This window comes from Geotrypetes seraphini, chromosome 15 (genome assembly GCF_902459505.1).
Source record: "Geotrypetes seraphini chromosome 15, aGeoSer1.1, whole genome shotgun sequence".
NCBI lineage: Eukaryota > Metazoa > Chordata > Amphibia > Gymnophiona > Dermophiidae > Geotrypetes > Geotrypetes seraphini.
The window spans coordinates 51,431,706-51,446,321 of NC_047098.1; the positions used below are offsets into that span (position 1 = coordinate 51,431,706).

The window sequence follows — 14,616 nt, forward strand, 5'->3', positions numbered from 1 at the left end:
TTAGGATCTAGTATTTACAAATATTTAACCAGGCAGGAGAGGCTTCTGCTCAGTTAAATTGTGCTGACAAGACAAACCTGCAAATTCAGTGGCCCTTAACCAGACATATAGTGTCAGTGTATATCCAGGCAGTCTGGGAGCAGAATCTGGGCAGAGTCAGGAGTTATGGTCAGCAACGATTTTCAATCTAACTGAGTAGCTATCCAGATAAAGTTAGGACAGTAGAAAAAGCTGTACAAACTTTATCTGGTTGGTTATCCGGTACTGGGCTGAATATCACCAGTATCTGAATAAGTACCAGCACCCATTATACCTAGATACATAGTCCCAGTGTCTGTGTTCAATCCAGCACTGAATATCTAGGTATAAAACGGCCCACTATGACTGGTGTTTAAAAAACCGCTGACCACTGTGGTCCTAATGTCCCCTCTTGATTTGGGATGCTATGGAGGTAGAATTCATAGCACCCAAGAGAGAAGGGAGTCTCCGCCATTGTGGAACAGTGACACCTTGTGGCCAGTTTTATGGTGCACATGTACTGGGATCTGGAGAGAACTGCTACTAAGAATTATGAGTAAGCTGAGCAAGGGGTGGGGGTAATAGATAGAAGGAAAATCACCAGTTAGTTACAATTAGAGGGTTATGAAGCTAGAGACAAGTTTCAAGTTTTATTAGGATTTTATATACCGCCTATCAAGGTTATCTAAGCGGTTTTTACAATCAGGTACTCAAGCATTTTCCCTCTGTCCCGGAGGGCTCACAATCTAGCTAACGTACCTGGGGCTATGGAGGACTGAGTGACTTGCCCAGGGTCACAAGGAGCAGCGCGGGGTTTGAACCCACAACCCCAGGGTGCTGAGGCTGTAGCTCCAACCACTGCGCCACACACTCCTCTGACCCATGAGAGGCCAGTTCTGATTGACCTAGGAAGTCCAAAAAAAGCAGGAAGACCATAGCAGACCAAAAACAAAATAGAGTGGATATGTTTTTGAGAAAATGTTTTGTTTCTTCACAGATCACATATGTTCGAGAGGCCGAAGTGACTCAACATCTTCCCCAAATATTTCTTCCCCTTGGGAGGACCTGAAGAAAATTCCTTGAAGGAATCCTAGTGGCGGAAAGTTCGGAAAGATTTTCCTTGTGGCAGCAGCTTACTGGAAGTATGGCAGCGGAGCTTCCTTTTAGGAAAACCTGAAAGCACCCCCCCCCCTTTCTTTTCTCATTTAGATTTATTTGTGGAGAGGGAGAGGGTGGCTGCATTTCAAAGAGACATTTTTAAACATTTTCCAAAAACAGTTATCCAAAATGACAAGTCTGTTCCGCCGGAGCAGCAGCAGCAGTAGCAATGGCGGCTCACGAAGGAGCTCTTCCGCGCAGGAACTCAACAACAGCCGTCCCGCCAGGCACGTGCGCAGGCTTGAGTTCAATCAGGCCATGGAGGACTTCAAAACCATGTTCCCCAATATGGACTATGACATCATTGAATGTGTGCTGAGGGCGAACAACGGAGCCGTGGATGCCACTATCGATCAGCTCCTGCAGATGAGCCTGGACAACAGCAGCTACGATGACAGCTCAGACTCAGATGACAGTATTCCCCCAGAGGTAATTCCTGCCTCTTATAGGGGAATGTTTCTTATGGCTTCGCTGATGTAGCTTGTGAGGCACCAGTGATCTGTAAGCCACGGGTTGGTTGGCAGCCGCTGTTGCCTTGTAAAGCCCTCTGCCGGGTTTTAACAAAAAGATGTGAATTACGGTGGAACTTCTTTTATAATTATGGGCAGGCCGTATCCCCTCTTGGGTTTTTTCTTCCTCTAAAATTCACCACATGCCAATCCATAACTTGTCTTCTGCTTCAGAAGCATCCCATTAATGGAAATACTGTCGTGACTTTCAGAGGAGGAATGGTAGAGTCCGCAAAAGAAAGAAAGAAGAATATGGGGTCAGTTTTCAGGCAGCACAGTGACTGGTGCCCATTAATCACAAGCTGTGGTCATTCACTTAACTTAGGGGGGGTAATATTCAGCTCACAGAAGCCACAGGCTGACCTAACCCAGATATTCAGTGTTGGGTCAAGCACAGCTCCTGGTGTTGAACATCCAGACATGTCTGCTGACCTGGAAATTAACTGGGCACTAGCTGATATTCAGACTGGGTGCTCAGTTAACTTGGTTCATAAAGTTAGGACAGCTGTTTTTAACTTTATATGCTTACTTAGACAGTTAGCAGACTGAATATCGGATTTAACCAGCTAAGTTCCTGCTCTGCCCCCGGCCCACCTCTAATCAACGGCATAGTAAGGGGGGTGCGGAGAGGGGCACCCCTCCCCCCCACCACTGCCACATGTGCACGCTGCTTCCCTTCCCCCGTACCACTCTAACATTCCTGGCACGAGCAGCAACCCCCAAAGCTGCTGTCGTGCCAGCTTTGGCTCTTCCTCTGCCATCACTTCCTGGACCTGCGCCTAGGAAGTGACGTCGGAGGAAGAGCCAAGCCTGGCGGGACAGCAGCTTGGGGGTTGCTGCCCACACCAGGTACATTAGAGAGGTGGGGGAAGGGAAGCGGCGCACGTGCGGCAGTTGGGGGTGGGGAAGGAGCAGGTAGAAGTGGGGAATGAACATAAGAACATAAGCAATGCCTCCGCTGGGTCAGACCTGAGGTCCATCGTGCCCAGCAGTCCACTCACGCGGCGGCCCAACAGGTCCAGGACCTGTGCAGTAATCCTCTATCTATACCCCTCTATCCCCTTTTCCAGCAGGAAATTGTCCAATCCTTTCTTGAACCCCAGTACCGTTCTCTGCCCTATTACGTCCTCTGGAAGCGCATTCCATGTGACCATCACATGTTGGGTAAAGAAGAACTTCCTAGCATTGGTTTTGAATCTGTCCCCTTTCAACTTTTCCGAGTGCCCTCTTGTTCTTTTATTTTTTGAAACTTTGAAGAATCTGTCCCTCTCTACTCTCTCTATGCCCTTCATGATCTTATAAGTATCTATCATATCCCCTCTAAGTCTCCTCTTCTCCAGGGAAAAGAGACCCAGCTTCTCCAATCTCTCATCGTATGAAAGGTTTTCCATCCCTTTTATCAGACGTGTCGCTCTCCTCTGAACCCTCTCGAGTAACGCCATATACTTCTTAAGGTACGGCTACCACTATTGGACGCAGTACTCCAGATGCGGATGCACCGTCGCCCGATACAACGGCAGGATAACTTTTTTCGTTCTGGTAGTAATACCCTTCTTGATTATACCTAGCATTCTATTCGCTCTCATAGCGGCCGCTGCGCATTGTGCTGTCTTCTTCATTGTCATGTCCACCATTACCCCCAAGTCCCTTTCTTGGGTACTCTTATTCAATAACATCCCTTCCATCGTATAGTTGTACCTCAGGTTTCTGCTTCCCACATGTAATACTTTACATTTCTCAACACTGAACTTCATCTGCCATCTCGTCGCCCATTCCCCTAGTTTGTTCAAGTCCCTTTGCAATTCTTCGCAGTCCTCTTTGGTCCCAGCTCCACTAAATAGTTTGGTGTCATCTGCAAATTTTATTATCTCACACTTCGTCCCTGTTTCTAGATCATTTATGAATATATTAAATAGCAGTGACCTGAACACCGAGCCCTGCGGGACACCACTCGTGACCCTCCTCCAGTCCGAGTAGTGGCCCTTTACTCCTACACACTGTTTCCTGCCCGCCAACCAGTTTCTGATCCATCTATATACGAAGAAGAGGGCAGGGAAAGGGCGCCTCTCTCCCTCGCTGTGCCACTGAAAGTGCCGTTAAAACCCAATTTCAAAATTAATTGGCCAGTAGGCGTCTAACTTGGTAGGCGCCACCACGTCAATGTAGGCATCTACACCAAGGCATCTACCAGCAGGTAGGCTTGGTCAAGGATGGAGTTTGGGTGTAGATTGAGTTAGTCGCCGGAAAACACAACCTAAATGGAGTGTGCCTAAGAACACTTAGATGTTGCTAGGCGCAATTCTATAAATGGTGCCTAGCAGTTGATTGACAAATGTGGCAAATGACACCTAGGAGTTGGATGCTAAATTTGTGCCCTATTTTCAGCCAAACTTAGGAGCACAAGTTTTCAGCTGAAAATTCATCTTAATTTAAGAGCTTAAAAATTATGCTTATACATTTAAACCTGCAATATCCTTACACTCCTGGCCCGTGCAGAGCCGTCATCAAAATGGCTGCCATAAGTTCCCGTTGTAGTCTCGAGACTACAACGGGAACTCACGGCAGCCATTTTGATGACTGCTTTTCACGGGGCAGGAGTGTAGGAAGATCGCTCCTGCCCTATGTCACTGCTAGACCACCAGGTAAGGTCCGGGAGGCAGGAGGGAGGCGGGGGTGGGTTAGAGTCAGAGTGTAGAACAGGTGGATCAATTTTTTTTTACAATCAAAAATTACAAAGACTAGGGGACACTTGATGAAGTTAAGGGAAATACTTTTAAAACCAATAGCAGGAAATATTTATTCACTCAGAGAATAGTTACACTCTGGAATGTGTTGCCAGAGGTTGTGGTAAGAGTGGTTTATGTAGCTGGTTTTAAGAAAGGTTTGGACAATTTCCTGGAGGAGAAGTCCATGGTCTGTTATTAAGACAGACATGAGGGAAACCACTGCTTGCCCCTGGGATTGGTAGGATGGAATGTTGCTACTATTTGGGTTTTTGCCAGGTCCTTGTGACCTTTGATTGGCCACCATGAAGATGGGCTACTAGGCTAGATGGACTATTGGTCTGACCCAGTATGAACATAAGAACATAAGAAGTTGCTTCTGCTGAGTCAGACCAGAGGTCCATCTCGCCCAGCGGTCCGCTCCCGCGGCAGCCCATCAGGCCCACTGCCTGAACAGTAGTCTCTGACCAATTTTACAAATTACCTCTAATCCTATCCCTATAACCTTAATTCTTATATTCATAATGATATAATATGCCATAAAAAGAGGGATTTTTCACACAGCTTTCTAAATACCCAGTTCATAGACAATATGTCTTGACATACAGTAGGTACACGGCAGTCTCATCAAGATAACAGCATTATTTCAAGGTTTTGGCAGCCATGGCACACTCCTGGAGCGAGATGGAAAAATCGTTAGAGAAGCTGATTGCTGCTGTTTAAGGGTTCTGTTGTGGTAGCATTGTCTCTTGTGTTCCTTCTTGTTTAAGAGTTCTATTGTGGTAACATTGTCTCTTGTGTTCCTTCTTGTTTAAGGGTTCTGTTGTGGTAGCATTGTCTCTTGTGTTCCTTCTTGTTTAAGGGTTCTATTGTGGTAACATTGTCTCTTGTGTTCCTTCTTGTTTAAGGGTTCTGTTGTGGTAGCATTGTCTCTTGTGTTCCTTCTTGTTTAAGGGTTCTGTTGTGGTAGCATTGTCTCTTGTGTTCCTTCTTGTTTAAGGGTTCTATTGTGGTAACATTGTCTCTTGTGTTCCTTCTTGTTTAAGGGTTCTGTTGTGGTAACATTGTCTCTTGTGTTCCTTCTTGTTTAAGGGTTCTATTGTGGTAACGTTGTCGCTTGTGTTCCTTCTTGTTTAAGGGTTCTGTTGTGGTAACATTGTCTCTTGTGTTCCTTCTTGTTTAAGGGTTCTGTTGTGGTAACATTGTCTCTTGTGTTCCTTCTTGTTTAAGGGTTCTATTGTGGTAACGTTGTCGCTTGTGTTCCTTCTTGTTTAAGGGTTCTGTTGTGTTAACATTGTCTCTTGTGTTCCTTCTTGTTTAAGGGTTCTGTTGTGGTAATATTGTCTCCGGTGTTCCCTCTTTTGTGGAATTTTTACACTCAGCTCTCATATGCTTCTGTCTGGTGTTTGTGCAGGTTTTGGAACGAACCCTGGAACCTGACAGTTCCGATGAAGAGCCTCCTCCTGTATACTCCCCTCCGGCCTATGATCTGCACGTGTTTGACAGAAAGTACCCGCAGGCGCCGCCCACCCCACCTCCTCGGTAAGTGCTACTGCTAGCTTTTCATTCCTTTTGACCGATTAGCTGATTCATTCCTGGATTTTGCCCCATTATGTGCAGGGAGGCATAGTCTTAAAGATGTAATAACTACAGCTCCATACATACTTGAGAGAAAGTCAGCTGGATTCACCTTTCTGGGAAAAAGAGAGCCAGTGGGAAACCTAAGATGTAGCTAAGATTGTTCTCTCACTTAGGTCATACCAAAGATGGAGAGGGGGGAGGAAATGTTTGGACTGGAGCAATTTGTAAAATTAGGGGGAGCTGGTGAGTATAAATTTGGCCTCACTCATTGAGTGTGACAAGATATAGGAGAAAAGAAATGAATAGAGGAGCTGAGAGCTAAAAGAGTCCCCTTTGAGGAGATCTTTCTCAAGCATACGGGAGGGATAGGTCTACTCTTTGCTTTGTATGAGGTTCTCCTACACCCACTAAAGGAGAAACTGACCTTCGTTAAGGCATGAGAGAGGGACCTGGGGGATGAATATCAAGAGGAGAAGTAGATAATGATATTTATACTGTCGCTGTTGCCAGCTGGATGTTCTTTAGATCCATCAGCCATGACCTTTGCAATGTGCAGACACACAGCCCTGTTACAACACTTTACTGAAATCACTCAACAAGATACAGGTTCATGATGTAACCTAGGTTGCTACTTCAACCATGTTAATTTCAAGAGACTGAGGTAGTCCTTGTTTTCCCCAGGTGCATGCATGTAGTTGTAGTTCTGATTTCTCTAAAAAAAACTCAGAACTACCGTATATCTCTCTGTGTGCAGTGGGGCAAAACCAGGACTAGTAATATATCATCTGACGTTCAGCAGTATTTAGGCTAGCCGGCTAACTGCTGATTTTCAGTGGGAGATAACCTGCTGTCTCCCGCTGAATATCCCAGTTGTATGACATAGCTAGTCACCACCAATATTCATTAGCTGACCAACTAAGACTAGTAGCCAGACAGACCTGCCTAAAAAGCAGGTCCATCTTTGGCCGCTATGTCTTAGCAGGCCAGAGGAAAGCCTAAAATGGTTAGGGCTCTTCAGCTTGGAAAAGAGAAACCTTGCCACATATCTTCTGAAGAAAACGGAAAACCCATCTGTTCGATACTTAATCTCCTTAATCCTCCTTAATCTCCTTAATCCTTAAGTATCTGTTCGATACTTAATCCTCTCTCCCTTTCCCCTTCCTCCACTCTCCCCTCCTCTCCCTCCTACCTATCCACCTCCCCTCTCTCCCTCCTCTTGCCTCTCTTTACAGTCGCCTTGAGCCTGTATAGGTATGAGTGACGCACAAATAGAAGATTAGATTAGATTAGCTATGAATGAAGTCTACAAAATCCTGAGTGGAGTAGAACGGGTACAAGTGGATCGATTTTTCACTCTGTCAAAAATTACAAAGACTAAGGGACACTCGATGAAGTTACAGGGAAATATTTTTAAAAACCAATTGGAGGACATTTTTTTTTCACCCAGAGAATAGTTAAGCTCTGGAACGCGTTGCCAGCGGATTTGGTAAGAGCAGATAACGTAGCTGGTTTTAAGAAAGGTTTGGACAAGTTTCTGGAGGAAAAGTCCATAGTCTGTTATTGAGAAAGACATGGGGGAAGCCACTGCTTGCCCTTTATTGATAGCATGAAATGTTGCTACTCCTTGGGTTTTAGCCAGGTACTAGTGACCTGGATTGGCCACCGTGAGAACAGCCTACTGGGCTTGATGGACCATTGGTCTGACCCAGTAAGGCTTTTCTTATGTACTAATGTGAGCCAAGTATAGGACGTTTAAGCCATTATAACATCACTGATTGATGTTGGCTCTGAGGCACTGTGGAATGAGGCATTATGACATCACAATCTCAGCTCTGGAATGTTGCTCTCATTGGGGTTCCAGAATCTTGTTATTCTTTGAGATGCTGGAATGTTGCTACTCCTTGGGTTTTGGCCAGGTACTAGTGACCTGGATTGGCCACCGTGAGAACAGCCTACTGGGCTTGATGGACCATTGGTCTGACCCAGTAAGGCTTTTCTTATGTTCTTAATCTTGTAATCCGCCTTGTTAAAGGCGGTCTATCAATAATAAACTATAAATATCGGCTTGGCCGGCTGAGTTGTTGGCGGCTGCATTTAACCTGGACATTGAATGCCGGTGGCTGGATATGGCCCCACCACTGAATATCCGGGTTTGCCGCCAACAGCAGGAGGTAGCAGGGCTGCCTCCCGTAGTTTAAATATCAGTCCCATAATATATACTAATTAGATAGATTTCCACTTATAAACAAAGGGGTCCTTTTATTAAGGTGTGCTAACCAATTTAGCGCGTGCTAAATGCTAAATCCTGTGGTCACCTTAGCATTTAGCGCGCTAAATCGGTTAGCGCACCGTAAAAAAAAAGACCCCCAGAGTAAGGCGTGAGGATGTTATTCTTTGAGGGTCACAAGAGCACCTCCTGCTTCCTGCCCCTTCTGTACTTTTTCTGAGCTTCTGAATGAGGTCGAAGCTTAAGAGCTCTTTGAAATCCCCTGCAGCAGGAGTGAGTTTTGTCTTCTTTCCTTTGTTGCTCAAAGTGATAACAAATGCTTGATCGCCATTCCTTGACGCTGCCTCATTGAAAAAATATTAATACTGTTTTTTTTTTGCTCCATAAGACGCACTTTTTTTCCCCCCCAAAAAGTGGGTGGAAATAAGGGTGCGTGATATGGAGCGAATAACACAACCCCCATCTGTTTATAATCGCGGCAGGGCCCGCCCCCTCCCCGTACCTGCTTTTAATACCGGCGCTTCCCTCGCTGGACATCTGCGGCAGTGAGCCACCTCCCTTGCCTGCTTTTAATCCCGGCGCTTCCCTTGCTGGACGGCTGCAGCAGGGAGAGGCAGAGCGGCGAACAAGGCAGGCATGCCTGCCTGGTCCTGCACACCTGCCTTAATGACTGCAGCCATTCAGGCAGGTGCGGGGGACCAGGCAGGTATGCCTGCCTAGTTCGCCGCTCTGCCTCTCCCTGCTGCAGCCGTCCAGCGAAGGAAGCGCCGGGATTAAAAACATGTATGCTTCTCATTCTACCGCTTGATCGCTGACTTCTTTGGCATGCTGCCTTTTCTTATTCTATTGCCCGGCATGCCTAGGAATGGTGGGGGCTGCTCATAGGGTTCATAGACAAAATTGCGCGAGACAACGGCGCGCCGACAGCTGAGCGCAAGGTTGACGGCGCGCCGAAGAAAAGCACTATTTTAAAGGATTCCGACGGGGGGTGTTGGCCCCCATTTTACTTAACAGACATCGCGCTGGCGTTGGGGGGGGTTTGGGGGGTTGTACTTGTAACCCCCCTCATTATACTTGAAACCAAACTTTTTGCCTGTTTTTTAGGGAAAAAGTTCAGTTTTAAGTATAATGTGGGGGGGGGGGGGTTACAACCCCCCAAACCCCCCCCAACGCCAGCGCAATGTCTGTTAAGTAAAGTGGGGGGGTTCCCCCCCACACCCCCCGTCGGAGCCCTATAAAATAGTGCTTTTCTTCGGTGCGCCGTCAACCTTGCGCTCAGTTGTCGGCGCGCCGTTGTCTCGCGCGATTTAGTCCCGTCACCGCTCATAGAGGTGGGGAGGGTTCTGTAGGTGGGGGAGAGGGAAGGGAGGGCTGGGGGTTTGTAGTCTCTAGGTCCAATCAGAGTCCAGGGTACTGGTGTGCTAAGTATAGTCTTAGATACTGTATTGTATAGCTTTATTCTGGCTTGGAGGGAGGGGGTCACAGGGTGGACGGAGGTTGGGTATGTGATACTGATGATATCTGCATTCATTGTTTTGTTTTGTTGCTCTTTATGCTTTTGGAGGGTCTTGGTTTTTCATTCTTGTTCTACTGGTTTTAAGGAGTGTTTCCCATGTTAGAGGTGGAACATACGATATTCTGCTAGGGGGAGCGGGGTGGGCAGGGGGGCTGGATTCTGTTATTATAGAAAACTTTGATGATCTGGATTTCCCTGCTTACTGCTTCTTTGATTTGTAATTTGTTGGTATGTTTGTTCGTCTTCTGCAGTATGCTGTTCTGCTGTTTTATTATCATCAATAAAAATTGTTTAAATCTAAAAACAGGTACTGGGGGGGGGGGTGGCTGCTTGCCTGCCCTGTGTCCTGTCCTGGCCTACCACTAGACCACCAGAGGGGGGACAGAGTACAGAGCCTGGTAGGGAGGGGGGACAGTGCAGAGCTTGGCAAGAAGTGTGGGGTTAGGTGCAGGGCCTGGCAGGGAGAATTTGGTTCAGAATGTTTTTTTTCTTGTTTTCCTCCTATAAATCTAGGGTGCGTCTTATGGTCAGGTGTGTCTTATGAAGCGGAAAAATACGGTAATAAAGCTAAATAAAATTTGCACTCTCCTGAAAGTCAGATACATGCTCTTCATGTTTTGACAGAACAAGTCGCCATCTGCAGTCTGCAAGATAGCCCATTTTCAGTAGACATGAGTCTAGGCCACATTCCTTTGCCATGTCCCACAAACAGTGCGATTGATGCACTCGAAGGAGCCATTGCTTTAATATTATATTTGAACTTAAAAAAACATAAGAATTGCCATACTGTGTCAGACCCAAAGTCCATTAAGTCCAGTTTCCTGTTTTCTGCAATGGCTAACCCCTGGCAGGATCCTGAAGAGATGATGTGTCCTGGCACAGAATATCTGGATGTAGTGAGGAATAGGGCATGGATTCAGTTAAAGTACAATAAATACCGAAACAAAAATCTGTATTTCTTATGCTTCTCCTTTTGATTTTCTGATAAATATTTATTTCTTTAAAATATTTGTAGCCTGCATTTCTAGCAATTCTAAGCGGGCACCAACTGTACATGCATAATAAAATACAAATAATAAACAGTGTACACAAACCTACAACCTAACGCATAAAACATACAAACAAATACAAGCATTAGTACAAAAAAACTCCGATTCCATAACATTGAAAAACGAAGGTAGTCAAGAACTCACTGAACAAAATAATGTTCAAATAGAGCGGTTTTCAAACTTTTTCTAAACTGCAGCAACGTAGGGCTGCAGGGGAGAGCATTCCAATAAACCGGGCCCTGCACAGATGGCATACTCTTGCGACTTCCTGATAACTTCACAGCACTCAGATATTCCTTGATTGTCTATAGCAGTGGTCTCCAATGTGCGGTCCCCAAAGTCCTCCATTGTGGCCCTCAAATAGTTGGCTGAAATATTCCTCAAGTCTGGCAAATTCGTTGTTCAACGTTGCCCGCTTGGATAGAGCTTTAAATGTTTGAAAAAAGGGTTGTCGTGGGCCAGGTGTGGACGAAGGTTGGCCTAGGGCAGGTGTAGGACCTTATTCCTGTGCCATGGGTACATACAGCCGTAGGAGAGGTCAAAGGTCAGGATTTGTATCAGCGGTATGACAAAGCTAGAGAAGCCACGAAACAGTTGTGTTCAGAGAATTGCTGAAACCACAACAAAGTTTTGCTAAAGCACAGAAGAGTGCAAGATGAAAACAGAATTTTCAAAGTGTGTAAGCTTGAAATCTCTTGGTGGCCCTTTAGGGCTTTCTTATATTCACATTGTGGCCCTTTCTGTGAAAAAGATCGTAGACCACTGGTCTATAGGACGTGCTTGAAACAGTCCCCGCCTTCCCCTGCCTCCTTCCATTTCCAGGTTGTGTGGGTCAGAAGGCGCATTGTCTCTTGCGAGTGACTTTCTCAGGGTTGATTCTCTTCTTTGGCACACAGGATCGATCTAGGGAGTGTCAGTTTCCCTGAGGCACACAGACGGTACCGGAACTGGAACCCACCCTTACTGGGAAATCTCCCTGATGACTTTCTACGCATCTTGCCCCAGCAGATGGACAGTGTGCAGGTGTGACACCCTCTGTTCCCTCTGAGTCAGTCCCACATGATAGCCGAAGCTTGTCTCTGCCACCAGTCCTCTCATTAGGTGCGAGGCATTCACAAGCCACCTCCTCTTTCAGTAGGGTTACTGCAGTAGCGTAGCGAAGGTAGGAGGCGCCCGGGGTGGTGGTGCCCCCTGCACCCTCCTCTCTGCCCCTCACTCCTTCCCTGCCCTCCATGCCACACTTGCGCTCTCCCTTCCCCCCCAGTACATTCTTAAATCTTCGCCAGCACGAACAGTTTCTCCGGCCTTCTGCTCACACCGGCATTAGCTTTCCCTCTGATGTCACTTCCTGGCACCGCGACCAGGAAGTGATTTCAGAGGGGAGCCAGGCCAGTGCGAGCAGTAGGCCGGAGATGTTGCTCATGCTGGCAACGATTTAAAGAGGAACAGAGGAAAAATGGGCGTGAGCATGGCATGGGGAGAGGGGCAGAGAGGTGCCGGTGCTCCCACTAAGATGGCATCCAGGGCGATTGTCCCCCTCACCTACCATATTTTTGACATGAAAAAAGAGGACAGATGATCCTGTCCCTGGCCCAACCCCCAGGGCAAGCATACAAAGAATCTGGTGGCTCTCCCCCCTTTTACTTCCTCAGCACTGCAATTCTATTTTCCTTGGGCTGCCGGCAGCTCAGCAACATGAGCCTGCTGCCTTCAACTTGCCTCAGAAGCCGCCTCTCTGCGAGTCCTGCCTCCATGGGAACAGGAAGTCGCTGCAGCTTCCGGGAAGGCTGACAGCAGGAGGCTAATACCGCTGAGTTGCTGCAGTCCGAAGAAAATAGAATTGCAGTGCCGAGGAGGTAAGAGGGGAAGAGCCACTGAATTCTTTGCCAAACTTGGACAGACTCCACAATTTAAAAAACCGGTCTGAGTTTTCCTGGACATATGGCAACCCTATCTTTCATCCCAAGAAATGGGACTGTTCGTTACTGATGTCAGACCAAAGACTCTTCTCTTCCTGCTGAATGACTGGAGAGGAATAAAAACGCAAAGATAAATTTTGTGGGAAGACACTTCTAGCTTTTTCATCTAGGGCTTTATAATTCACCTTAAAGCACAAGGCTCCTGGAAACACACCAAGCCAGTTGCGGTTTCAGGTTTTACTACAATGAATATGCATGAGACAATGTGCATATAATAGGTCTCCAGTAAATGGAAATTTTTCTCATGTATATTCATTATGGTTATGGTTGCCAGATTGTCCAATCGAAAATCCAGATCCCTAGACCTGCCCCCAGCCTGCACAATTCCACCCATCCCCACCTTAATCCCACCCCCAGTCTCACCCTAGCCCCGCCCCCTGCTGCCTGCTTTTGTCCGACGCTCCTTGCAGCCCGCTCTTGTCCGTAAATTGTGTCGGGCAGGGAGGAAGTCCACGCATGCGCGGATGTCACGAATGTGCGTGACATTCACGTATGCGCGAACTTCCTCCCTGCGTGATGCGATTTGAGGAGGTTTTTCAAAACCCGGACAAAGTGCCGGGATTTGAAAAGCCATCCGGACCTCCGGACATGTCCTCAAAAGGAGGACATATTTGGGGAAATCCGGATGTGTGTGGCACAGTGGTTGAAGCTACAGCCTCAGCACCCTGGGGTTGTGGGTTCAAACCCCGCGCTGCTCCTTGTGACCCTGGCCAAGGCACTCAATCCTCCATAGCCCCAGGTACGTTGGATAGATTGTGAGCCCACCGGGACAGATAGGGAAAATGCTTGAGTACCTGATTGTAAAAACCGCTTAGATAACCTTGATAGGCGGTATATAAAATCCTAATAAAACTTGAAACTTGAACCCTAATTACGGCAATCGTGAAAACCCACCTGACTAGGTGTGCTTCTGGGAAAGGGTTGAGAAGCGCTGCTTTAAGTGACCAACCAGGAATCAGGGTTACCAGCCAGCTCCATATCACCTGAACAGGCTGATCCAGCCTGATTTTATTCCACTTAGTCTAAGGACTTACAGGTCATATTTTTCTATGAACAAGAGGAGGTGCATGTTGACAGATAAAATAAATTATAATCGGGACAGGCTCAACCCCACAAAGTATGAATCTAGCTGGTACACCTGGCTGGATAGATGTTGCAGATACATACCTTGTTGAGGTCTGGTTCCCACTTAAGCAGAATGAAATGGGATCTGGGTGTGAGGTGGGGTCTGCTCTTTGATGGTTAGTGAGTGGTTTCTGTCCCACTTGTTTCCAGAGTCCGCAGAGCTGTACTTCACCAGTGCAGTGTGAGGCCAGCCAAAGGTCGCTGGACAGGGAGAGGAGGCTGAAGCAGTACCTGAATGATGAACGGATTGCCATCTTTCTACAAAACGAGGAATTCATGAGGGAGCTCCAGAGGAACAGAGAGTTCCTTCTTTCTCTTGAAAGAGGTAATAAATATGAAAGCTCTTCACTTAATGCATTACTTGGGCAACACATACAATCCGTCATCCAAATAAAGTTATCTGAATTCTTGATATGGTATTACAGGGGCAGCGGAACACCTTTTTGTTTGAAAGAACCAATTTCTAGCCCTGCCCCTAAGTTCTCTAGTTGCTGATGCTGTGTTGCAAGGCCGCAAAGAGGGGGGGGGGGAAGCAGGAGGGGCAAGATTCCTGGGTCCAAGCCTCCAAGATGGGCCCAGCGCAGTCAGTAGCTTCCGGTCTATGGAGCTCTGTACATTTCTGGTTCCCGCCATTATGTAACGTTGTGGTCTGCCAGGGATAATACTCACTTCAATGTGGCTCTCTGTGTATAAAGGTTGTCCATCTGTGGATTAGAGCAAAGCTGAGATGC

General features: G+C 46.9%; 1 protein-coding gene across 6 annotated transcripts in view; it reads left to right on the forward strand.

Moving 5' to 3' along the window:
• Nucleotides 1–14,616, forward strand: part of CUEDC1 (CUE domain containing 1) — a 129,434-nt gene that overhangs the window by 93,810 nt on the left and 21,008 nt on the right. For all 6 annotated transcript variants that reach the window (XM_033922268.1, XM_033922264.1, XM_033922270.1 and 3 more), the window contains 4 exons: nt 1,016–1,605; nt 5,823–5,950; nt 11,678–11,804; nt 14,036–14,210. In XM_033922268.1, the coding sequence (XP_033778159.1) occupies nt 1,306–1,605; nt 5,823–5,950; nt 11,678–11,804; nt 14,036–14,210 (730 nt within the window). In that variant the 5' untranslated portion in view covers nt 1,016–1,305. The remainder of the gene's footprint in view (nt 1–1,015; nt 1,606–5,822; nt 5,951–11,677; nt 11,805–14,035; nt 14,211–14,616) is intronic.